The sequence below is a fragment of the Aedes aegypti genome, chromosome 3, assembly GCF_002204515.2.
Source record: "Aedes aegypti strain LVP_AGWG chromosome 3, AaegL5.0 Primary Assembly, whole genome shotgun sequence".
Taxonomy (NCBI): domain Eukaryota; kingdom Metazoa; phylum Arthropoda; class Insecta; order Diptera; family Culicidae; genus Aedes; species Aedes aegypti.
The window spans coordinates 369,797,178-369,823,110 of NC_035109.1; the positions used below are offsets into that span (position 1 = coordinate 369,797,178).

Below are 25,933 nucleotides of genomic sequence, written 5' to 3' on the forward strand. Positions count from 1 at the left end.
TTTTTAAACTTTAAAATTTTTGGAATGTTCATTTATTTGTTAGCTAAAATATCATACATTGTTTCTTATCGATCATTTTAAATACGAATCTTTTATATATAAATTACGCTATCGCCTTTGCTGCCGCCTGCTTCTCGGCTTGGTACAAACTAGTGTTGCCAGAGTTAGGCAGCCCAGTCCGGCAGCTGTTCCGCATGCATAGGCCAGCACACTTCGGTAGTAATCGGGACAGTCGTTCCTGTCGGTGCATTTCCTGCAATCAAACGATAAGCGATTAATGCCAACGGACGTGATAAAATTTGTCTGTAACGTACATAGACTCAATGATGACCACTACGATGCCGGTGATGAGCTTATCGGTGAACGTGACAGCCGAGTAGATGAAGCCACCCTGGTCGGCATGCTTGCCGATCATGTCCGCCGTGATGCACAGGCTGCTGATCATGGTGATGGAACTGCCCGCACCGAAAAGCGATGCAATGACGAGAAGTTCGAATGTGCTGAAAGTGGCCGCACTGGAACTCAATGCAATCCACGTGCACACCCCTACGCTGATGGCGGATCCAACCAGGTAGATCAAACTGTTGCCAACGTACTTGTTGGTATACTTGAGCACCAGAGACGCAATGAACGAGGCCAGGAATGATACCAACGGAACTGTGGCCAAGTGCTCCACGCTGGCATTGTTCTGCACCGGATCTGGTTGAAAGGATCGCTCATCCAGCCAGAGGGGCATATAGACTAGAGAGGTCGTCATGAAGAGACGCGAGAAGACGTAGCTAAAACAAAACAGAGAGTTTTGATTGCCATTTGTAAATGCATCCTACAAGCTACCTACAGTAAAGCATTCTGATACAACAGTGGGGATTTGAAGAAATTCTTTTTCGGATGCCGCAACACAACATCTTCTTCACCACTACGTACGGTGCCATTAGCCGTCGACGATCCGGCCACACCCTCTGTCTTCGTCTCGTCGGTACCGTCCAGAAGGGACTGCTTTTCTGGGTCCGGCTCGGAACTTTTTTTTCCTTCTTTGATGACATTATGCTGCAGGGCGGTGTGCCTTCTATGTTCGTAACCACTGAATGTGAGCGAAAAGTTGAAAAGGACGGACATGGAAACCCCCACCAGGGTTAGTATTAATGAGATATCCTGTTTCAAGAGAAACGAACTAAATTAGTGTGCGCATTCTTGCGTGCCTGGAGAGTGAGAACCCTAAAAAGTGAACATACACGAAATCGATAGGCATCGCTGGGCCCAATCTGGTTGTCTGCACTCGTACGACTTCGGAGCACAGCCCATGTGACGATGTAAACCACCACGTTGGAAATGATGGACACCGAATATCGGACGGCCGTCAGATCCGAGCGATCTTTCTGTGACCGTGATAGTTCCGGAATCATGGCAAGATGGGTGATTTGCACGATGGGCCATCCGAACTGGAACAACAGTATCACAATGATGAAGTACATGATTTCCCACCAGTGTGGTGCCACGTCACACCAGGGACACAGCGAGAAGATCATTGGGAAGGTCAGGAACACGATGAACGTTCCGGCAATGTGCCATTGCCGCTTGGTACCGTACTTGTCGGTGAGGAAGCCTACAATCGGTGTGGCTATGGCGTCACCGACCTGCCCCAGCATAACCAGGGCTCCAGCTTCGGCTGCTGGCATTCCAAGGGCACCTTGCATGAACAGCAGCGTATAGCTGAACCAAACGCCCGCGCAGAGATCATTGTACACGTGGCCCAGGCCGAAGCCAATCTTCTCCACTATCCTCAAGGTTGAGCGTCTTTCCATTTGCGTTGGTTGATCGGCTGCTGGAGGAGGTCCACCGTTGGGCGAGTCAACACCGGTGGTTGTGTCTGAGACTATCTCGTCGGTTGCACCGTAACTGTGATTGGCACCGGTTCCATTCTGTACAGGTTTCTTCTTACTGACTAGCGTGGAGTTTTCGGTCATTTTCTAAAATTAATATACTGCAATTGGAATGGTTTGCTAGCATTTGGTGTGCTGATGGACGGAGATTCCGGATTACAGGCGGCGGACCTTAGAGAAGCTGAAATGACATAAAAAATAAGAATTAGTAACCAAGTTACCGTCAGACGGAGCTACTAGTGTATTAGGAGAAAAGAAAGCTATTATAAAAGTAATGTTTGCGTAGAATAACACATAGGGTAGATGTACCAATAGTAGAGGTACTTAGCACGATTGAACTTCATTTAACCGCCTAAATTCAAGAAGCGCAATTAATGTACATCTTAAGGCTAAGTAGCCCGTCATTCGTTTTGGCATCAATGATGACTTTTCAGCTTGTATTTCAAAGTGATAAAACTCAGTCTTGATAGTTTATATTGACTTGAAAAAGTTTCACAGTACGCGCTTACATGCATAAAGTATGCTGATACTTTTTCAGCTGTGTCAGTGCGAAACTAACTGATTTTCTTTGATTCGAAATCGTGAGATGAGTTAGCAACAATCATCAACGACGCGTACAAATTGCAATGACGGCCTACTTCGCCTTAATGTTGTAACGGGAAGTAACAACCATTGACTTAATGAGAAAAATGAATTCATCGCAGTAATCCACGGCATTTCAGTGAAAAACAATACCTCCACTATTGGCACACTGTTCCTTTAGTTGCGGTATATTTTTAATTTGTGTTCCTATAGTTGCGGTATCCGTTGTTTTCTTATGAGATCCTCCACTATAGGAACACTTTACCGCAACTATTGGTACAAGTAAAAAAGTTTTAACAATTTTAGTGGTATTTCATCAGTTTTGAAGGAATTTGAATGCTCTTTTCAACTATTCCGTGTATTTCAAGCCAATACGTCGATTGGCAGTGTCGGTTCGGTGGCTAATATGATAAAATCATTGAAAACGGTACTACCGCAACTATAGGAACACCCACAACTAAGGGAACACTTACCCTACAGGCAAACAAATTAAGGTAGGCAAAATTTTGCCTAAGTTTAAATGCTTAAAACTATATGGAAAATGGATGGAATTGGATGCATCTGGATGCAGTCGACGGCAAATTTGGTCCAGTTTCAGGAACTTGTTTGGCTATGCATATTGGCCACTGGACACCGGAGATGTTCCGGATTTTCTGAGGTCATGTCCAAATGTCATTAACCGAAAACGCTTGTATTTTTGTGCGGTGTAAAGTTAGATAGGGGATGGTACACAAATTATGTCACGCTAAATTTTAACTTTTTTGACCCCCTCCCCCCTTTGTCACGTTTTTTGTATGAGTTCTCTGAAATTTTTGTATGGCTTGTCACGTTTGGCTTGACCCCCTTCCCCCCTCGAAGCGTGACGTAATTTGTGCATGACCCCTAGATGTTTACAATTTTCATAGAAGCTAGAATCAATAAGAAGTTGAATGCCGCCGGACGCATTAAGATTGGCTGGAAATCTTCAGAAATATGACCATTTCCGTAAAACTGATTCCGGAAAACATGGTCAGTCATGTATGTATTTTCAATCATGTAAGGTTCCAGGTGCCCTGGAGGAAGTGGTCAATTAGGAACATATCTGGAACCATATCAATATGGGCATCAAACTTAATGATTTTCAAAGGATATGCTTTCCGAAGCATTTCTAGCAACACCGGCTGCCTTGACTACTCTATAGTAAGTTCCAGGTGCCCCGGAGTTATAGACAAAAACGGCAACAGCAGACCCGCCTCTTTCGGGAGAAAAAACGCCGCCTGGAGGACACGGAGTGCGAGGAGATAGAACAGTTGTGCCGGTCTCAAGAAACGCGGAAGTTCTATCAGAAGCTCAACGCATCCCGCAACGGCTTCGTGTCGCGAGCCGATATGTGCAGGGATAAGGATGGGAGCATTTTGACGGACGAGCGTGAGGTGATCGAAAGGTGGAAGCAGCACTTCGACGAGCACCTGAATGGCGCTGAGAGCACAGGCAATGGAGGCCGGGACAACGGAGGAAATGCCTTTGTCGGTACTCATAAAGATGGGCCCGGAGAGGCTGGCCGTTTGTTTGCACCGGCTGATAGGCACAATCTGGGAAACAACAGCTACCGGAGGAGTGGAAGGAAGGGGTGATATGTCCCATCTATAAGAAAGGCGACAAGTTAGATTGTGAGAATTTTCGAGTATCGACTGCGTAGAGCTATGGAAAATCATGGACGAGAACAGCTTTCCTGGGAAGCTCACGAGACTGATAAGACCGACGATGGAAGGTGTGCAAAGTTGTGTGAAGGTTTCAGGCGAACATTATAGTTCGTTTGGATCCCGCCGGGGACTACGACAAGGTGATGGACTTTCGTGCCTGTTGTTCAATATTGCGCTAGAATGTGTTATGCGGAGAGCCGGGCTCAACAGCCGGGGTACGATCTTTACGAGATCCAGTCAATTTGTTTGCTTCGCGGATGATATGGACATTGTCGGCCGAACATTTGAAAAGATGGCAGACCTGTACACCCGCCTGAAACGCGAGGCAGTAAAGGTTGGACTGGTGGTGAATGCGGCCAAGACAAAGTACATGTTAGCTGGTGGGGCCGAGCGTGACAGGGCTCGCCTAGGTAGCAGTGTTACGATAGACGGGGATACGTTCGAGGTGGTCGACGAGTTCGTCTACCTTGGCTCCTTGCTGACGGCTGAGAATAACGTTAGCCGTGAAATACGGAGGCGCATCATCAGTGGAAGTCGGGCCTACTATGGCCTCCACAAGAAGCTGCGGTCAAAAAAGATTCACACACGCACCAAATGTATCATGTACAAAACGCTCGTGAGGCCGGTAGTCCTCTACGGGCATGAAACGTGGACGATGCTCGAGGAGGACTTGCATGCACTTGGAGTCTTCGAACGTCGGGTGCTTACGACGATCTTTGGAAGTGTGTGGCGGCGAAGGATGAGCCTTGAGCTTTGATTCTACGGCGAACTCAGTATCGAGAAGGTGGCCAAAGCTGGAAGGATACGATGGGCAGGTCATGTTGCAAGAATGCCGGACAGAAACCCTGCAAAGATGGTGTTCACGTCGGATCCGGTTGGTACAAGAAGGCGTGGAGCGCAGCGAGCTAGGTGGGTGGATCAAGTGCGTATAGATTTGGCGAGCGTGGGGCAGAACTGAGGATGGGGAGATGCGGTCACGAACCGAGTATTGTGGCGTGAAATTGTTGATTCAGTGTTATCTGTTCAGATGTTAACTAAATAAATGAAATGAGAATAGAATAGCTTTCAAATATGAAAAAATCGCGTTATTTTTTAGCGATTTTTATTTCTCAGCCCGTTACTGTTGCCTCTATCACTACTACAGACGCCCTATTGTATCGAATGGATTTTTTTTTAAATTTAATTAGGTATTTATTAGTGTTTTCATATTATAGAAACATTATCACGGAAGTACAAATGAGTTGGATTGCTGAAATACCGGGATCATGACGTCAAAATCTGCCTTGAATGTATTGATCGTGGAATGTCGCACCGAAATTTAACTATTTGCGAAGGTTTAAAATAAGCACTGTTTTTGTAAACCTTTGGGCAAACTAAATAGGCTTTATGGCAATGGGGATGATTTCAAGACAATTGGGTTAATTCTACGAGTGGCGTAAGGTGACACCGTTGAGAAAATTCGTAAAAAAAGGCGGAAAAACTATGCTCGTGGAAAATTTTCAAAAACATTTTTTTGAGAAGGTAATTTCATAAGCTTTAATCGCTGAAATTTTTGAAATGGTTTTTTTCGTTTTTGAGTTATGGCCAATTTTGTAAAATATGTGCAATTGTGCCATTTTGAGCCTTTTATTTGAAAAATCATAGCTCAAGAAAGAAGCATCGTAGAAACAAAGTTTTTTTTTATGAAAATTAAAGCAAATTTTCTAAGGAAAGAAAAAAATGTTAACTGTAAACAGTTTTCCCCAAAATTTTCCACCGTTGAGAAAATTTGTAAAGAAAAGCCGGAAAAACTATGTTTCAACTCGTGTAAGATTTTCAAAGAAATATTTTTCCCCAATGATCGGTGTCGTATAGCGAGGTGACAATTCTCGACTCGAGTGAAGTGACTCGCCGTGCAAATCAAATGGAGAGTCACTTCACTCGAGTCGAGAATTGTCACCTCGCTATACGAGACCGACAATTGTCACCTCACGCCACTCGTAGAATAAGCCCAAATTTGAGGGGGAAAACAAGAAAATTTGTGTAAACTTGACGATAAATGAGTTTACATATTTTTTCTCATAGCTCTTCAATTTTTTGCTATAATCGTTGAATACATATTTTTCTATATTTTTTGCACAGTTGTTAAAGTACCATCAAAGTACGTACACACCAAATTTGAAGTTTATTGAAGTTAAATTGCGAAAGTTATTCAATAAATAAATCGTACATATCCTTTTTTGACCCATTCTCACCCATTCTAACGACGGTACTGTAGAAGTTTAACGCAAAAATATTGCTGGTATTTTTTTAAAAACATAATCGAAGATGTATTTTGGTAAACTTCGCAATGTAAAATTTTAGTGAATTTAAACTTCTGCATTAATTTAAATATTTGTTGAGAAATTCCTAATGGACTTTCAGAAACCAAGAACCATACGTATAAAAGTTCTTTAATTTTTTAAAACTCCATCATTTACCTATTTTTAGATTCTTCAAACTGTTGCATTTTGGAGTAAAGAAAGATTTTTGTTCGAAGCGTAATGAGCAGGTAGGAAAAACACCAAAATGTTGTAGCAGGTAGAACGATAGATGGGCAACGGTACAATGAAAGTTTATTTATAATCTTTTCGTTAGAGGCACATTTCAGGATAGTCAAAATCTCTCTAATGAATTTACAAATAAAATAAATTTCTCAAGAAGTGCCATCGGCATCTTCTTTAGAAATTATCCTGAAATATACATTCTTCCTTGACATCTGGTTTTCTAGAATTCTGCCAGAAAGCCTCTAAAAATCCCGCTTTCGTAACGTACAAAAATTCAAACCAAGAGTATGGATTCTGACAATAATTGGTCGGAGTTTAGACAGACTGGACCTAGTATTTTTAAATGATTTCAGGAAAACGTACTTTGATCAATTAGAATAACAAAATATTTGTCTTGTTTGCTGTAATGTTGGAACTTATCAATTTCATAACACATCTGTATCAAAATCGTTCCAAAAAGATCAAAATTGATGAGCTCCTTGACTCATCTTTAAAAGGGCCAAAATATCATCTAATCCGGTCTATCTGAACACCGTCCAATTGGTGAAATTATTTATAGAGGAGTGTTTTAAGGAAGATCAATACAAATTTCATTAATAATATCTTGGTAAATTCTTTCCCTCTTCCCAGATATTTTGCTACATGGTTCTTTACAGATTCTTTCACCGCTATTCTAATTTCAGAAGTAAAATATTTATTCGGGTTTTTCAAGAAATTTCCTCTGAATTTCCAAAAACATTTGGATTTTTTTCAATTCTAGAATAATCCGGGGATTGAAGTAAAACCTAAAAAAACAAAGAATTTTTGACGCAATTTGTGATGTATTTTGGAACCTCTTTTAAAATACTTTTGATGAAACTTGCGGAAGAATTTGTGATAATTTTTTGGGAAATTTTTTAGTAGAACTTTCAGCAAGTTAGATTAGACAGAATCAATGTTTTTTTTTTGTTTGAGGAATTGCGAAGGAATAATGAACTTTTGACAGATTAAGTAACATTTTTAAATCTTGTAACATATTCCGGAATCAATTGGGATAATAAAGAGTTCGAAGGAGGAATTCGATTTGAAAGTATGAATAAGTCCCACAATATTATTTGACTAATTTTCAAGAAATTTGTTCCGGGGCCACCCTTTAATATTCCTTGAGGAATTTGATTATACTAAAATTCTATAACGAATATCGAAAAGTTTTTTAAAAACTTTTGCTGCAAATCTATATGACACTTTGTTTTAAAATTTTGGTCGATCCAATGCTGAGAAAATTAGCTATGTTTTTTAGTGTTTTTTGAAAAGTATCACAATTTTAGGTAAAAATTTAGTATACAAAACTCAAAAAATGTTTTTGGAAAACTACATACGAAGTAAGAATAACTTTTTGCCTTTCGAATGCGGCTTAGAGAGTTTCAATTGGACGTGTAATTCCAGAGATATGGACTGAACACTTTTGTATGTTTTTTAAGGGGTGAACCAAAACTTATGCACGGGAACAGTGCCGGATTAGGGCTTCGGAGGGCCCGGGTCAGATCTCATAAAGGGGGCCCTTTTATACAAAATTCAGCACGTTTTGGGATTCCACAAACCAACGTATTGAATTTGAGTTTTGAACGAAATTGTCGGTCCCAAAGTTCCAAAGGGCCCAAATGCAAAGTGGGTTGTGAGCTACGTACATTAAAAAATTCAACTGTTTTCAAGCTTTCCAATAGTGTTCTTAGGTAATTTTTTTGTCTAATGGGAAAAAAATAACAATTCGTTGAAGACTGGCTCGTTGTTTGGCTTCTGTATGATTTGTATGGAGTGAAAATTTGCTGAAAATCCACAAAGCTGTCCTTCTTCAAAGCTCCTTTTGGCTCTATTTACTACAAGTTTTCAGTTTGTCTCCGGTAGAAAAGAATACTATTTACAGTACTGGCAAGAATAAAGTACATAGCTTCTAACAAACCGCATCACCTAAAATTTGAACTGCATGTTGGAAATATCGTTAAATTAGATCTGTGAATAAATCATCAAATTGTATGGAAAAAAGTTTTTGAAAATCGCCCATTTTGACACAAATGTCCAAATTTTGATACATACTAAGATATTTTGAAAACAAACAATTTACGACAAGTATAATCTTCTACAAAATCTGCATTTCATCTAAGTGAAAAAAAAATTGCAGCAGCATGCCTACTTCTAAATATTTACATTCCAAAAAAATCCAAGTTAAATTTTTTGGCATGTTTTCAAACTTAACATGGAATTTGATTAATTTCCCATGAATTGAATTTCAAGTTATTGTAATGCAAATTTTAGGTCAATCGGTGCGTTAGAAGCTGTTATACAGTTCCCTAAACTTGAACCTTTTGTATGAACATCGGCCTTTATGTACTTTTTTTCTTGTCAGTACTCCCAAGCAACCAAAAGTTCGTATTTTACTTTATACGGAAACTCAGAAGTTTATATTAGGTTCAAATCTAGTTTAGTTGAAACTTTCTTGCTGAGTGACATGACAAAAGAAGTTTAAGTTAAACTATATTCTTATTAAAGTACAAGGAAGGTTCGTAAGAATCTTCGAAGTTCAAAATAAGTAACCTGTTTCAACCCCAAACAACTATGAAGTTCATAAAAAAATAAAATCGAACTTGTTTTGAACTACTTATTTAAAGTTCGTTTATAGTACTAACTTTTCTTTTAATCAGCATGAAAGTTCTGTTTAGCCTAAACGGAACTTTTATTTGACACCAAGGTACATGTAAAGTTTATGTCATAAACTAAAAATTGTCAATTAAAAGTAGTATTTACATTTGAAGATCAATTTGTAAGCTTCATTAATTACGGAAATAAATGGATTTTTCTAAAGCAATTAAGAAAAATGGCTGATTTTACTATCATCGTAAAAAGGTATTGGCCAAATGGGAAAAGGAAAACCAAGTGAATGCTCAGCCAGGTAATAATAAAAAAAAATATTTCAATAAGTTTTATTTATAAATATTGGTTGATTTATAGAACAACAACAACCTACTTCATCAAAAGATGCTCCGATGGTTCCGACTCAGAGAGTTACAGAATTCCAAGTACCGACATATCTACAAGATGATAGCCTTGCAGACGAATATGATGAAATTGACGAAGTCTCAGCAAGCGATGACGATTCTTTTGATGGTTCATATTCATCATTTCATAAAGATGATTATAGTGATACACTAGATCAAATGGATTTGAGTGAGTGCATTAGATATTGGGCTCTAAAAACTAATCAATCACATGAGTCTGTAAATTTGATAATGGAAATAATAAGGAGAAAAACAAATATGAAAAGACTGCCACGATCTGCAAGAACTTTACTAAAAACAACGAGGAAAGCATCTTCTGAAATCGTTGAAATTGCGGGTGGACAGTTTTGGTACAAAGGTATCAAACAATGCCTAAGAGATTTTTTTCGGTAAGAATACATAGTTTTATTTTACTAGACACACATATGTATAACCTTATTTTTTACACACAGATGCACAGATCAGTCTTTGAATATCTCGATAAACATAAATATTGACGGAATCCCTCTCTTCAAAAGCAGCAAATTGCAATTTTGGCCCATACTGTTTAACATTACAGAAATGCCGGAAATTGCTCCGATGACTATTGCTATTTTTCATGGTCAAACCAAACCTACGAGTCTTGATGATTTCCTGAATCAGTTCGTCGACGAGTTGATCGATGTGCTGAAGCATGGCATATCAATAAACGGCCACAAAATAATGGTTAAGCTAAGGTGCTTTATTTGTGACTCGCCAGCACGCGAGTTCCTCAAAGGTTTGTTTGAGTTTGTTTTAGTAATAGTCTTTTCAGCTGTATATTCCATGGATTATATTCAAAGCTAAGCCATTGCTGGAACAAAGCTAAGCCTATACAAAATTCAAAGATAATTTTATCAACTATGGCATACAAAATAGAACATTTATATTTTAAAATACTGACTATCACGTCACAAAAGAATTTCCCTTACACTTCAAGTTTCTGAAATGCAAATATGTTCAAATTTTAATGTTCTGATAGGAACCCAATAAATTCTTTTAATTGCACAGTTCTTCACAGGTTTAGCCGTATTTTTTAATATCATGAAAAAACATTGAGCGCATTTTTAATTCCAATATTACTTAAAAGCCAATTAGAGAATAATTGAAGATTTTGGCTTTACATGTTTTCTTGTAATATATTAGGTAAAGAAAAACAATTTACTTCAATATTGGAAAGTTGCCTTAAACATTTGAATATATACAAATGTCTAAAAAAAAATATTGAAAAAAAATTTTTGTTCTTCATCTTGGTTCCTCGGGGGGCCCGGGGCATTTGTCCCCTTGGCACCCCCCCAAATCCGGGCCTGCACGAGAGTGTATATGATATTTTTAGATCAAACTGCGAACAATACTCGGCGGTAAACAAGAAAATGGCATCTGGCGGCGTCGCATGAATCATGAGTTGTACCAAGTATATAAAGAAGTGGATATTATCAAGCTCATAAAACACGGCAGGCTGCGTTGGGCTGGTCACGTGGTACGAATGCCGGAAGAACGACAAGCAAAAATAATATTCAGTAGAGAACCCGGACGAGGCCGTCGGCTTCGTGGTAGGCCGCGCACACGTTGGCTTTTTGCAGTTGAAGAGGACTTAAGGGCACTTAACGTTCAGGGCGACTGGAAGCGATTGGCTCAGGACCGAGCCCAGTGGAGAAGAATTATCCATTCGGCGTAGATTCAACGTAGCGGATTGTAGCCCATCAAGTATCAAGTAAGTAAGATCAAACTTTGAGGTTTCTCTTTTAATTTGATTCAAATTCATAAGAGCATACGAATTTTTGGTTTTGAGAACTTTTGAAAAATAAGCTGTGGAAGTGCTCTTAGAACACTACGCTGAGTTGTCGGCTCTGTCTCAGTTAGGATTACCATATTTGCTCTCACTGAAAGGAGAACATTTTTTCAACTCCGTAAAAAAAGTACATAAATTAAGTTTTTCAGGGAGACACTATTCTTAACTTTTCATCATAGGTTTTACGAAATATAACTCTTATTTTTCTAACCAATTCTTTAATATGCTTTCATACTTTCTTAGTTTCTTTTTTCAATCAATATTTTTTAAATAACATTTACTGTACCGAAAGTCGTTCGACTTTTTGTAATATTATAGTATTTCAAATGATGTTGAGTTCTGTTTGATCCTTCGACCTTGACACTTGCTCCTGCGGGGGCGAGCGACGAGGGCAGGATCAAACATGTCGCGCGTCGGTCTAGTAAGTGAAAAAGTGGCGTGATCGGTAAGTTCGGTTAGAGTAAGTGAAAAGTGCCGCGATCGGTTAGTTCTGTTTGATCTTTTCACTGACTTCGGTCAATCACGGAATAGCAACCATTGATATGTGTAGTCAGTCTAAGCTAAGCTAAGCTAAGCTAAGCTAATTTAGTCTTTCAAATGATGTTTGTTGAAAAAAATCTTTCCTTAGTACACCCGATTCTGTTTTTGCACGTTTTTTTACATGGCTTTTTTGCACAGTTTCTCGAAATAACACGGATTTTTTGCACGGTTTTTTACACGGTACACATCCCCCGTGCAAAAAAAAGAATCAATTGTGCTTAGCCTTAATATTCTTAAGCAAATGTAGAACAATATGCGTTTGTGAAGAAACCAGAAGAACTGAGAAAGATGAAACGTGGACCTAAAAAGAACCTCAAGCATTGTCTTTGATTTCTTTTTTCAATGACTTATTGAAACATTATGAAATTTAGAAACTTGATTGATTTAATAGTTCATTATTATCAATACTACACTTCACAGTGAAATATTTTCATTCCCATAGCTTGAAAAATTGCATTACCAAAACGAGAAAAAGTTGTTTCATAAAGATTAAATTGTTTGAAACAAAGTGATTTTGATTTTTTTAATTGAAAATTAATAGTAAGTTGATTGTATATCAGTAGTTAGTTTTATCATTTACTGTGTTGAGTGAGGTAACGAACGTATATTTTTTTATAGTTATTTTTCGCTGATCGTTTTTGTTTTTGTCGAAAATTGGTGAATTCTCGATTACTTTTTCAAATCGACGTAAGTAACTTTCATACGGTTTTGAGAAAACTAATTGAGAAGAATCACAACCTGTCTTCTAAAACTGTTTTAAAATGAATCACCTTTTTAACATTTTTTCGCCGTGTACATCGCTCAAATTTTGCATACAATCAGAACGCGTTCAAAAACTAGGTAGTTTCTATTATTTTCAACAAAAATAATTATAACAAAATGATAAGCCGTTTCACACAGTTACTTTTGACGTTTTTCTACCAGTGTAAAATCGGCTCAAGTAGTGTTTTGTTTTGATTCGTGGTTAAGTCACTTTGTCTCTCCATACAGCGGGGCGGCGAAAGTAGAGTTCTGTTTGATCTTTCGACCTTGACACGCCGGGACGAGCGACGAGGGCAGGATCAAACATGTCGCGCGTCGGTCTCGTAAGTGAAAAAGTGGCGTGATCGGTGAGTTCGGTTGGAGTAACTGAAAAAGTGCCGCGATCGGTTAGTTCTGTTTGATCCTTCGACCTTGACGCTTGCTCCTGGGCAGTGCGTCAAGAAAGCCCGAACAGTTTTTTTTATTCTTTTTGGGTCACGCGCTTATTTTTTTTCCTGAGTGGTTTTTTATAGCCGAGCAAACGAGTGAAGTCGAAAGTGGATTGTGGCTGCTCAGTCAAGGATAACGGATCAATTGGTGAGCTCGTTTCATGCTACTATTTCTAATCTATAAAATATGTATGACTGCACATTCAATCGTTACAATGGTGGGATGTAAATATGATTTTTCAACAAACTATGGATGGTTCGTCACTGTGAGTGTCGACACAAACTCTGATTCATGGTTTATTTATGTTTAACATTTTTTTTTTCAGAACACCTCTTATATACCTTTATTTTTGTAATTAAAAAAACTTTGAATGGTTCGACACTACAAGTGTAGACTTGCGAAAGGTTCACTTTATTCAACAAACTTTGGATGGTTCGCCACTGTAAGTGTCGGCATAAGAATAAGAGTGTACTATGATGTCCCAACCAATCGAGTTTTTTGTTCCTTTTCAAATGAGTAAAATATAATAACACTTGCTTTCGTCCTGACAGCTGTAGGAATGTTACATTTAGGTATTTGTTCAACAAACTTTGAATGGTTCGTCACCTCAAGTGTCGGCATAATTTTCCTCTACATAGAAATTGTTCATATCAAATGAAAATATTATATTTACGTATAAGCATGTATATATCTCACAAATCATTTTTTATCATGGTCTAATCGCTTATCAAAGTGAATCCTATGACCCAACGATCCTCCCCATTAACAAACATCCCTCCCAGTAACCTTTGTGGAGATGCAGAGGCAAACACGGTCTCCAAAAAGCAAAGGTTACACACTAACATTCCTTCCCCCAATCCCACCTGACTGCAAGGACGTGGCCGGCGCCGTTATTGACCCTGTATAAATAGAGGCACTGAATTATGCACACTGAAGAAGATTATGGCCAATCCCAGCCGAACTTCTAGTTGATTCTTTGTGCATTTTCACTGACTTCGGTCAATCACGGAATAGCAACCATTGATATGTGTAGTCAGTCTAAGCTAAGCTAAGCTAAGCCATACAGCGGGCGGCGAAAGTAGTGGTTAGGTTGCGAAAGTTGAAAATCTTACTTTCGTCGTTTTGTAAATCCGAAAATTAAACGTTCTAAAAGAGAATAATCGAGTTATTTCAGAGCGAAACGTGTAGAATTTCGTCTGCTAAACACGTAGGATCTATAAAGTAAGTTTGTACACTTTTTTGACTTGAGTCTATATGAATAAGTTTTCGAGAATTATCTTTGTTATCATGGGAAAAAGGTCGATTTAGTTTCTTCACTAGGTTATTTATTTAATTTGTCGACTATCGTCAGTAATAACTGAAAAGAGTACACTTGATCCCGTTTTGTAAAAAAAAATTACACATATATCTCAGGATCTATATTTTTTAGCAAAATGGTGTCTTCGGCAAAGTTGTTCAGTCGGTCAAAGACTAATATGTGATTGGAATCTATGACAAAAGGTCGAAAGACAAAAGATTGAAAGGACAGAACGTCCCCGCAGGGACAGAGCCGGCTACTCGGCGTAGTGTTCTAAGAGCACTTCCACAGTTATTAATGCTCAAGAATCCATCATTCAATCATCAAGAATCATTAAGATTTGAAATCCATTTTTTTCGTTCTAACTCAAAGGAATCGGCATGAAAACATATCATTGCATTACAGGTAGCAAATACAATGGAATGATAAATTTTCTTGAACATTGTTTCAATTTTGAGCAAAAAACTGGTTTCGAAAATTTGTAAAACGATAATGGTTATTTTCCTCTTAATTGAGAGCTTTCTTTGCCTGAATTGCCATTTTCGCATTCGTATATCGTGTGGCAGGTACGATGATACTTTATGTCCAGGGAAGTCAAGTAAATTTCCATTACGAAAAGATGCTGGACCGACCGGGAATCGAACCCAGACACCTTCAGCATGGCTTTGCTTTGTAGTCGCGGACTCTAACAACTCGGCTTGTGAAGGCCCCTAGTATAAAACGAAATTTATGGGAAACCAAAACTATCACGAATAACAAATAATAAATAAATAAATAACCATACGAAGTAGACCCGGTACAAATCGGATGAACGTTTCTGAAGTTATGTATGAACGAACGTTTAGCGTAGATTTTTATCTAAGATAGGTACCATGCGTAATGCTTCAGCATTGCAGCCGGCCCTTTGCAAAGAATACATAAATTGCATAATTTCATAGCGTGCTTTGAACTTGGTCTCACATATCTTGTCGATGTTGCGATTGTTGCTGTTACCTTTCCGCAGGTGTGTTGATCGGCACTGTTTGATTTGACTCGTATGCACTAATGTAGCATTGCCACACACGACTTTATCAGTAATACCAATCGGCATAGAAGACGACCAAAACTTGCCCAGAATTCGCGTTACACGCTTGGATGCGAAAGGTGTTTGCACGAAAAATAACCAGTTTTAGATGTTTGATTCCTGCTCGATTAGCTCACCTTTGCACTAAACTTGCTCTCTATGGTAATCCGAATGACACGTGTACATCATTTATCCCGCTGATGGCCGAGTCGGCAGTTAATTGCGCCTCGACTACTTAGATCCCTTGCTTAGGTTCGTGATGCTGTGCTGAATTCCTCGATTGCTACGATCGCAAATTCCTGCTCGATGACGACCGGATTCGATTCCGCGCTTTGTTGTGTTCGCGATTTCACTTCGGCTTACAGAGACGATATCTCGAATGCGTTATTGACACTTAAAGTTTGGGTGTCTAATCACTCATTGGTTTGTATGGGGCCAAACGAGCTAGCAAACGATTGTTTGCATATTTACAAGCCACCCAGCGAAACGTCACTGCCCCAGAGCTGGATTCTTATCACGATTATTGCTTATGTGTATATCTCAAACAGCACAATCCTCCCATCTCCGCACATGTTTCGGATGGATACTATTTGGCTCGAACGTTTCGCTTAGCTGTAGTTGTGTATCCCCCTACACTGATGATTCAGTAGCTATAATACACACGCGGAAACCCCCAACCAAACAACCGAACACACTCTTCTGAACCGACCGAGACTGGATACCGAATCACACCCTTCTTGAACGAGCGCTGGAAGCGAACTGCGGGGCTGAGATCCCGCAAAAAGTGAATGTGCCCCACGAAAATTGTGGAGTACTTTTACAACTTCCCCCTCGCCTGACCGCAGCGACTGGGTATGCGCACTGGTTCGGAACTTATTTTTTTTTTAAATTAATTAACATATTGCGCCTAGTCAAAAAAAATATTAGTGAAATTATTTTAACAATTCACGTGATCAGGTGGGACTTCAACCCACGACTCTGTTGTGTGCCCAGCAAGTTAAATTTTTGCAATTTTTGCTGAATAAGAATTAAAAAAATGACTCTTAAGCGTACTTCAGCTGAATAAGCTATTATCCAGCTTTTTAAAAGCGCTAATGGCTGCCGCAAACAGGCTCATTTTCTGGTAGGGATCAGTCGATTTGGGTTCATTCAAATATTACGTAACGCAAAATTTTCCAATTTTAGACCCCCTCCCTCTCCCACGTAACAGCTTTTGTATGGAAAATTTTAAATTTTTGTATGGACCGTAACACAATGTATGACCCCCTCCCTCCCCCCGTTGCGTTACGTAATATTTGAACGATCCCTTTGACGTTTGGCTTGGGAACGGACCCAAGCTAAACTTCATATCGACTAAACCAAAGCGTTAATGATTAATCATAAATTTAATCATGATTAATGATTAATGATTATGATTAATCAAAAATGTTAATCATTAACCACAAAAAATCAAGAGTTAATAATTAATCGCTAATCATAATCATTGCAATATTATGTTTTAATCATCAATCATTAATCATAATCATAAAGATCGCCAGTTTTATTCAGTAATCATAATCTTAATCATAAATCAAACATTTAATCAATCATTGAACAAAATTCGACAAATTTTACAACATTGCCTTCTAATGTATAAACAAATTTTGCATTTCTTATATCGTGTGACAAGAACAATGATAGCTTATGCCCAAGGAACCAAGTACAGCATGGCTTTGCTCTATATTCGCGGACGTTACCATAAGACTAAAAAAGACCATTAAATATTTCCTTCATCTACGACGGTGCATTTTCTCAGTTGTATTTGATCCGAATCCGAAGACCCGGTTGGACGCATGTGAGTGGTACCTTTCTACATGAAGGATTGCTGCTTATAGGCGCAGATCATCAAATTTCGATCAAGCACTACTTTGGATGAAAATCCGCAAAAATTGCACAAAATTTTCGAGATTGGAAATTAGTCCTTTTCCCCTAGTAGTTAATATTTCTGTCAGTTGATCCTTGCTGTTTTTGCTCACGTTCAATGTTTGAAATCCTACAACGCCTGAAGATATCCACTGAATGTAGTAGAGCGATAAGTTAATCTTTGAATTATCCTCTTCAATAATAAGTAAAGTAGTTCATTTTCATGTTTATGGCTCATTCGTTGCATACGTGCATACATAGCGCTAAAAATTAAAATTTTTAAACCCCGGGGAAAGCTCTCCCGTCTCCGTAATGCTTTTTGTATGAGATTTTTCAAAATTTTGTTTGAGTCGTACCGCATGAACCTGCCCTTCCCCCATCCCCTTCGAGCATGACGTGGTTTATGGAAGGTGCCTTAGTGATATGCCATTTAATCATCGTTCTTATTAATAATCTTTATTAATGGCTGATCATTCAAAAGCTTAATGCCTGGAAGTATGCACTAAACGCCTTGAAGCATGCACTAAACGCCTTGAAGTATGCTACAAACGGATTATTTCAATTTTTCCTTTGGTTAGCAATAAATCTGATATAAAAATCTTTTGAACTTCTTTACAGTAAATTTTTAATCTCAAACCGTTTTTACTGAAATCAGATCAAGGAAGGGCGAAAATTCTTTTAAAACATTGTTTGAAAAAATATTTTTCCAGTTTCTCATAAACTGCCCATAAAGGCATAACTGACTGTGGAAAAAGTAGGCATTGTGCTCAAAGTTTGAACTTTGTCTTCTCATAAAAATGTGCATAATTTACTAGTGAATTTAGGCATACCATATTAATTGAACAGAACCGCCCAGATGACTCATTTTGCTCCTATTGATCAGCAGAAAATATAAACATGATCACAGTTCACGTTTTGCAGCTGCTATTTAGGTTGAAAGTTCATATATAGACTCTTATGCCTTTATTTTTCAATATGGGACTACACCAACTTCATAAATTTCCACAATATTTTCAAACAAAGTGTGTTAATTTTTATATGCATTGTAAAGTATATATTAAAACATGGATGTTGTGACGAAAAAATGTGTTGGTTCGAAAATCCATATGGGACAGTTATGCTTTTATGGGCAGTAAAGATCTCGTTAGAAAATTCCAATCAAAGTTCAAACTGATTTAACTCAACATTTCTCCAAGAATGGGGTTGTTTAGTGATGAAATATTTGCAGTGTTTTGTAGCTTGTTCGAAAGATCACATTTTTCTAAGTATATCACAATTTTATTGCGCCTCAATATCTTAAGATTGATATTAGAAATTATTAAATCGCCTCGAAGTTTAATTTTGGGGGGAGGGGGGTTGATTCAAAAGAGATTTTCATACGTATTATTGAAATAGTTCCAGGGCACGGACAATTGTGAAGCTTTGGGTTCTTGTTCAAACTTTAACGTAGATTCAGATAATATAAACAACTGGATACCCCTAACATTTCTTCCGAAAAATTTGATATCTTATACTTTAATAATTGAGAATTAAATCAATGGCTTGGTTAGCAAAATTCATGAAGTTTGAGATGAAAAGCTAGGTTTTAAAACTATCAATATAATGCTTCACTGTCACTTCGGAAGAATTATTGGAGTATGAATAAGCAACTAACTGAATTTTAACACTCCACTTAACAAAAAAAATACTAAAAAACACTAGAAAGGCGAACAAATACCATATAACTTATTATAACAATAATCACAAGATCAACAGCATATTAGAGTTTACCAGAGTTTGCTCGCCTCACTAATGATTTTTTCTACACTCTTCTTTCTTTAATGAAGTTGTGTTGAATTCCGACTAGTTTTTTTTACCAATATTTTGAATACTTTCCCCGGGAAATCAACAAACCTTAACACCCCGGCATATGTTCAAGTGCATCAATAACATCCACTTAAACCTTGATAATTCATGAATGTGTCGCAAGCTACGCTACAAAATGCCAATATATTAGCCACTTCCTCCAGGATACTGGCTCTTGGACCAGAGCAATTAATAACGATTTGTGATTAAAAATTGTGATTAATTTCACATAACGAAGTTCAAAAGATTTGTATGTAGGATTGTGCGTTAAGTAATATCATCATTATTATCTAGTCTTAGTGTATAACCCATTGCTTGCATACTTTGAGTCGTTTTGTGCACCTTTTCGGATATTTAATCATTAGTTAATGGATGATTAATGATTAATCAAAGATTAATCATAAAAAACAATTATTAAATGACATGAGATGCCCTAAACACCTTTAAGTATGCAACGAATGCATCACACTCTTGAAAAATTATTGGTACACTTATGATTAAGAAAAATCAGAATCAAATAATTCTCAGCATGATTTTTCGTTCAATCATCAACTTTCAAATACTCTGAACGCTCCGCTATTGAACCATCCTTCTTTATACTCGGTCTGCAAAACAATGAGGCTTGATAAATCATTAATAACTTTTGGGACTCGATATGAAAGTGGCTACTGAATCTTAAGGGGGCTACTCCAGTACTCGCGAATAGAACTCACGATTCCCTGTTCACTAGATAGGGCACGTTACCCCTACACCACGAGAGGACTCATGGGCACAACGGTTTCTACTGTTGAATGCCTAAGCCGAGAGTGCATCAATTATTAGGTATAGAAACACCACATACTACTCGCCAACGACGTGCTGGACGAGATTTGTATAGTGCAGGCTCACAATGGGTCGCGACGTTCTCAATAGAAATACGATAAATGATAATTTTAAACTTATTATTTTGAAATTGAAAATTTTGATCAAATTTGACATCATTCACGTAAGGGTTAATCATAATCACAAACCATACTGAGTTTAATCATTAATCATATTCACTAATCATCTAAAAATGAAATTTAGTCATTAATCATAATCATTAAACATACTTTAGCTTGATCATCAATCACAATCATTAAACATGACTTCAAAAAATATAATCATTAAACATAATCATTAATCATGATAAACTTGAATTTAATCATTAATCACTTAATCAATCATTGCAACCCGTTAATCATTAACGCTCTGGACTAAACCCTACCAGAAAGATAGCCTTTTTGCGGCAGCCATTAGCGTTCGTAAAAACCTGGATTCAGCTTGTAATGTTTCTTGGGTGCTTTGACCAACTAACTTAGCCACTTCAACATTGATTTTTCATAAGGGTTTATCTGTATTCATCGTGCTGTAGGATAAAGAATCACTATATCTTGCTTGATGAACAAAAAGATCACAGATTTATTTAATTTGACAAAGGTATTAGGGAGAGAGAGGATTGATAAAGAGAAATCGCTCATATCAGTTAGGCCCTTTTAAAGGATCAGTGTCGATTTGATGACCCAGTATTTTAGAACTGAGACAGAGACCTTGACAATTTCTACCTCATTTTTGGATCGAATCGGATCAACTGCTGATTGGTTCACAAAACAGCATTGTCAGGGATGATTTTTGTACGTTAACATCGGCATCTTCTGTGCTATGCTTTCCTTTTCAGTTTTCTTGGATGCGCAACATATTTCTGGCAACACAAAGTTCAAAAATGATTATGAGAAAACTAAAAAGAAGCCAGTTGTCACATCTTGTTTTGGGCTCTGAAGTTTACAAGTTTCGTGCTAGAACCCCAACCTTCTGAGTTATTGGGCCATAAAGTGGCTCAACAGCTTAGTTTGTTGGTCAAAGCGCTCGCCTAGCATATAAGAGGCATGGGTATTAGTCCCACCTTAGCACGTGGATTTTCAGCATAATTCCACTAATATTTCCATCTTTTCCACGCGCGAGTTAATTAATCAAAATCGTAGGCTTCGTGGCCGTGCGGTTAGTGTTGTCAGGTAGTTAGGCGAATCGTGTCATGGGGTGTGGGTTCGATTTTCGCTTCACCTATTAAAACTTTTCGTCAGGAATGTTTCTCGGCTGTGCCACTGACTGGAGCATGCTTGTCCGTTGTCTAGTGTTAAGTTACAGTCTGTGCAGCTAAATGGCTGAAGACGGTTTCCGTGTCTTTCTTTTAAAAAAATATATGCGGATTGTATTACCGAATATCTTTATATATTGACACATATGCGTTTTTACTTTCCGTTGTCTAAACGTAATTTTAGAAAGAAGGTGGCTTCAAAAGAGTTGGTTACAGGGTGGGTCGGTCCCCACAGAATCCTACAGGCCCCCAGATATTTTCAGCATTTTGAATATGAAATGAAAAAAAAAGAACAATGATACAGCCGGCGAGACTTAAATCCACAATTTTTATGCAAATTTCGAGGATATCTCATTAACCACTAACAAGTTTTCGTTTCTCCTGGAATTAATTCAATGAAGCATTAATTGCACTTTCACTTGGAATTCCTCAAATAGATCAACAATCACTTTTGCTTTATTTTCCATAATTTTTTACCGAAATTTTACGTGAATTGTTCTTATAAATCTCACCAAGAGCATGCTAAGAAATATTCTATCATGAATCATATCACATTTTATCTTTAGGAATTCCACAATGTACTCCTTAAATTATTTTACCGGAAATATTTCAAGAATTTTTTATCTGTATTCATTCAAATATTATAATAAATTTTTCCAACATTTCTTGATAGAATCATATAATAACTGTAACATGAAAAAGAAGTTTCATGGAAATACTTTTTAGAATATCTTACAACTCTTTGGGATAAGATTCTGTTAAATTGTGCGGAATTCTTACAGAAATTGCTAGTAGAATACTGAAGAATCCAGAAGTTCAAATGAAAATAGTCAGGCGGCACTTTTATCCCACGGCAGTTTCTCAGCAGATTTTAAAAGGATAAAGCTGGTTTTTGTTTGTGGTTTGTACATACTATGGGCTTAGTACCTACCGAATTTCACGATTAGACGATAGCTGAGAGATTTCGGTGGCCATGAAGTGGGTGGTAGCGTCTAACTGTATTTGAAATTTTACAAAATTTGAAAAGTAATAATTGACTTATTTTTATAGAGATTTAGATGTTAATAATGTTTGGTAGAACTTCTGAAGGAGATTTTTCTTATGAAAACTTTTCTTTCATATAATTTATAGTTTTTATAGTTTCGCTTAGAATTTTTATTTGCTTATTCCATCTGGAATTTTGAAAGAAATATGGTTTTAAAAATTTCAACAATAAATTTCTCAGATATTTCTGTATTAAATTGCTGAAAGTCTCGTCAATAAAGATAATAATAATAATAAATGGCTGCATAGCTTCAATAAATAATTCGTCATCATCAAAATACAGAAAATGATCGCCCGATAACTAATTTAGATGCTGCTGAAACCATTCCGTAATAATTTCGTATTCTTTTTCGAAATACCCTGCTTTCACTGTATGTGTGTGTTACATTCCGTATAACAAAAATTATGATTTACGAAAATGTCGTCGCGTCAGATGACATTCATTCGACTGTTTTTGTGTTTCTCGATGTTCACTCAACCCCTCCATCAGTAAACTTTTTAAAAAGGTTATTTTGAACAGAATGGTCGCCCACATCAACGAAAATTCAATTTTTGCCATTGAACAGTTCGGTTTCCGCCATGGACATTCGACTACTCTTGAACTTTTACGTGTAACAAATTTGATCCGTTCCAACAAATCTGAAGGCTATTCTACTGGTCTTGCTCTTCTAGACATAGAAAAAGCATTCGACAGTGTTTGGCATGAAGGTTTGACTGCGAAATTAAAAAACTTTAATTTTCCAACATACATTGTTAGAATAATTCAAAGTTATCTGTCAAATCGTACTCTTCAGGTTAATTATCAGAACTCCAGATCTGAAAGACTTCCTGTAAGAGCTGGTGTTCCTCAAGGCAGCATTTTGGGACCAATATTATACAATATTTTCACATCTGACTTACCTGAGTTACCTCAGGGATGTCAAAAATCCTTGTTTGCGGATGACACAGGCCTCTCCGCCAAAGGACGAAGCCTGCGTGTCATCTGTAGTCGAAGGCAAAAAAGTTTGGATATTTATTCTTCATACTTGCAAAAATGGAAGATTTCTCCAAATGCTTCCAAAACTCAACTAATAATATTCCCACATAAACCAAAAGCTCTTTATTTGAAACCTTCAAGTAGACATGTTGTCACGATGAGAGGGGTTCCAATGAATGTAATGCCAAATGTAATAAATATGTAAAATATCTCTATCCCCTTATTAATAGAAAATCAAAACTTTGTCTTAAGAACAAGCTTTTGATATTCAAACAAATGTTCAGGCCAGCCATGTTGTATTCTGTACCAATATGGACTAGCTGTTGTAATACCAGAAAGAAAGCTCTGCAGAGAATTCAAAATAAAATTTTGAAAATGATTCTGAAGCTTCCTCCCTGGTATGGTACCAATGAGTTACATAGAATATCCAATGTTGAAACATTGGAACAAATGTTAAATAAAATAATTAATAATTTCAGGCAAAAATCGTTACAATCTTCTATTGCCACGATTAATGCGTTATATGTTTAGGTTAAGTTAGGTTAAATATATTCAAAGCGTTTTTTTTCTCTTATAAGCAGGTGAAATCAACTCACCTGTAAAAAATCTGAACTGCTACGGCAAATGAAATGTAATATGCTGTTAACAAAATGTTAATAAAATCTTAAATTTGTTTTACCAAATTAGGATGATAGTGTTATCTAATAACACAGAACTCCTAGATATAAGAAATGAATGTAATCTTTGGAATGATACTAATAAAGAAATTAAAAAAAAAGGTCACTCAACCGCTCGTGATGTGTGAGAGGCGGCGGTTATGAATGAGCGTAGAAAAATTATGAAAAACTCACGGTTTTTTGTAGCATGATCGAGAGAGTATATTTTTTAAGTAGAACACAATTTCATTGCCCTTCAATATCTTAATTTTCATATTATAAAAGATCAAAAGAGATTTCAATCCTTCGTCTCAATGACATTTGACAATGACATAATGACAGCTCGACCCGAAGTAAAATTTCCCGAGGGGTGATTCGAACGTGATTTCCACACTAACTTCAAACGTTATTAAAAATAGTTCCAGGTCGTGGGAAACTTTGAAATCTGGATTCTAGTTCATTTTTTTTAACGTAGATTCTGAATATGCAAAAATCTGGATACCACCGAACAAGCCATCAAGTTTGTCTGCTGACCATTGAAGTGAAACGAAATTTACGCGGTCGAATATTTACAGCACTGAGTTCAAGTCTTCATGGTTTATGTCAGGAATAACTTCGCACCTTCCACAAAGCAAATGAAAAAAAAATCTTCAGAAACACTTTCATAAAATCACGTTTGCTCATCGAAAACTGAAAAACGCACGTTTTTCGGGTTTTGAACCAGTGTGAGTTCGATACGTCCATCATTCAGAGCGAGGAGTACCTTAGCTTACCTTATACCTTATGTACTTCGCCCAACTACACTCACCTGACTGACTGAAGTCTGATCCGGTGCGTCGCGTTGCGTAGCTATGCGAGACGACGTTACGCTGCTATGGGTTCGGATTTTTCTACGCGCGTAACTGGATACTCTCTTGCCGGCGCAGCGAAGTAGGCTTCCCAAGCCCAAGCAAGTGGAAGTGATTCAAGTGCACGCAGATTGCCATGCAAATGCCGCAGAGCACCAAAATCGGTCGAGTTACTGAGTTCTTTGTTCAAAGAAAGGCACGAAGTCTAGGACTGGGTCGCACAGTGCTTCGAACGTATGGCACTTGGGGACAAAAGTCAGAACTGGATGTTTAATGCGGTTTTGCCCTACGAAGTTGAGAAGAAAGTCGTTATACACAAAAAATCTCATTATTGGCATGAATGACACATATTACATCAGTAATGGCATAAGTGGCTTATACGTCTCGTTTTACATTTGACACCATAGAACAGTGCTCGATTTTAAATAAATGTTTAAAATAAAAACGCATGAAAACATGCTTGAGTCGTTTGCATAAACGATGTATGTGGTATGCGTAAATGTAAAAGTGTCTCAATAACCAAATTTTAAAAAACATATTAAAGCAGGGGTTATTCCAACGACTAAAATCAAACCCAATAAAAAAGGTTATATAAAATTTATTTTTATTAAAAATACAATTCATTTACCAGCTATTAATCATCCAAAAACATATCAATCGAATCATTATCTTTTTTTCTACAAAGATAGTTGAAATGTCGTGGGTTTCTGTTTGATGATTATTAGAAACAATTTGATACATAGGCTACGAACGCGAGCTCTTCAGGTTCATTATTGTTGATAAGATATATATAGGTTTTTCTTGAACATTCATTGAACGGTATGAAAGGCCTTCCCATGCCAGCCTTTACAGCCGAATAGGAAAACTCTGCATCGCCAATTTTCTGTTGGCGTGGAAGCAAAACTGGCTTTGCTAATCAGTCGGAGTTTTGCTTCACAAAAATATCG

The 25,933-nt window shown here is 37.5% G+C and overlaps 1 protein-coding gene across 3 annotated transcripts; it reads right to left on the minus strand.

Annotated features, from left to right (window-relative positions):
* LOC5568451 (major facilitator superfamily domain-containing protein 12) lies at positions 1-25,201 on the minus strand. Of its 3 annotated transcripts, none has more exons than XM_021850774.1 (5): positions 24,947-25,201; positions 1,233-2,061; positions 839-1,152; positions 315-779; positions 1-253 (listed from the first exon to the last, which is right to left on the minus strand). In XM_021850774.1, exons 2-5 carry the CDS (start codon positions 1,962-1,964, stop codon positions 109-111), a joined length of 1,656 nt encoding a protein of 551 aa, XP_021706466.1. In that variant the 5' UTR covers positions 1,965-2,061; positions 24,947-25,201; the 3' UTR covers positions 1-108. The 3 variants fall into 3 exon arrangements, with proteins under 3 accessions (XP_021706466.1, XP_001652284.1, XP_021706467.1); XM_001652234.2 differs by lacking the exon at positions 24,947-25,201 and adding an exon at positions 15,740-16,374; XM_021850775.1 differs by lacking the exon at positions 24,947-25,201 and adding an exon at positions 15,533-15,652.
* Positions 25,202-25,933: the final 732 nt, after the last annotated feature.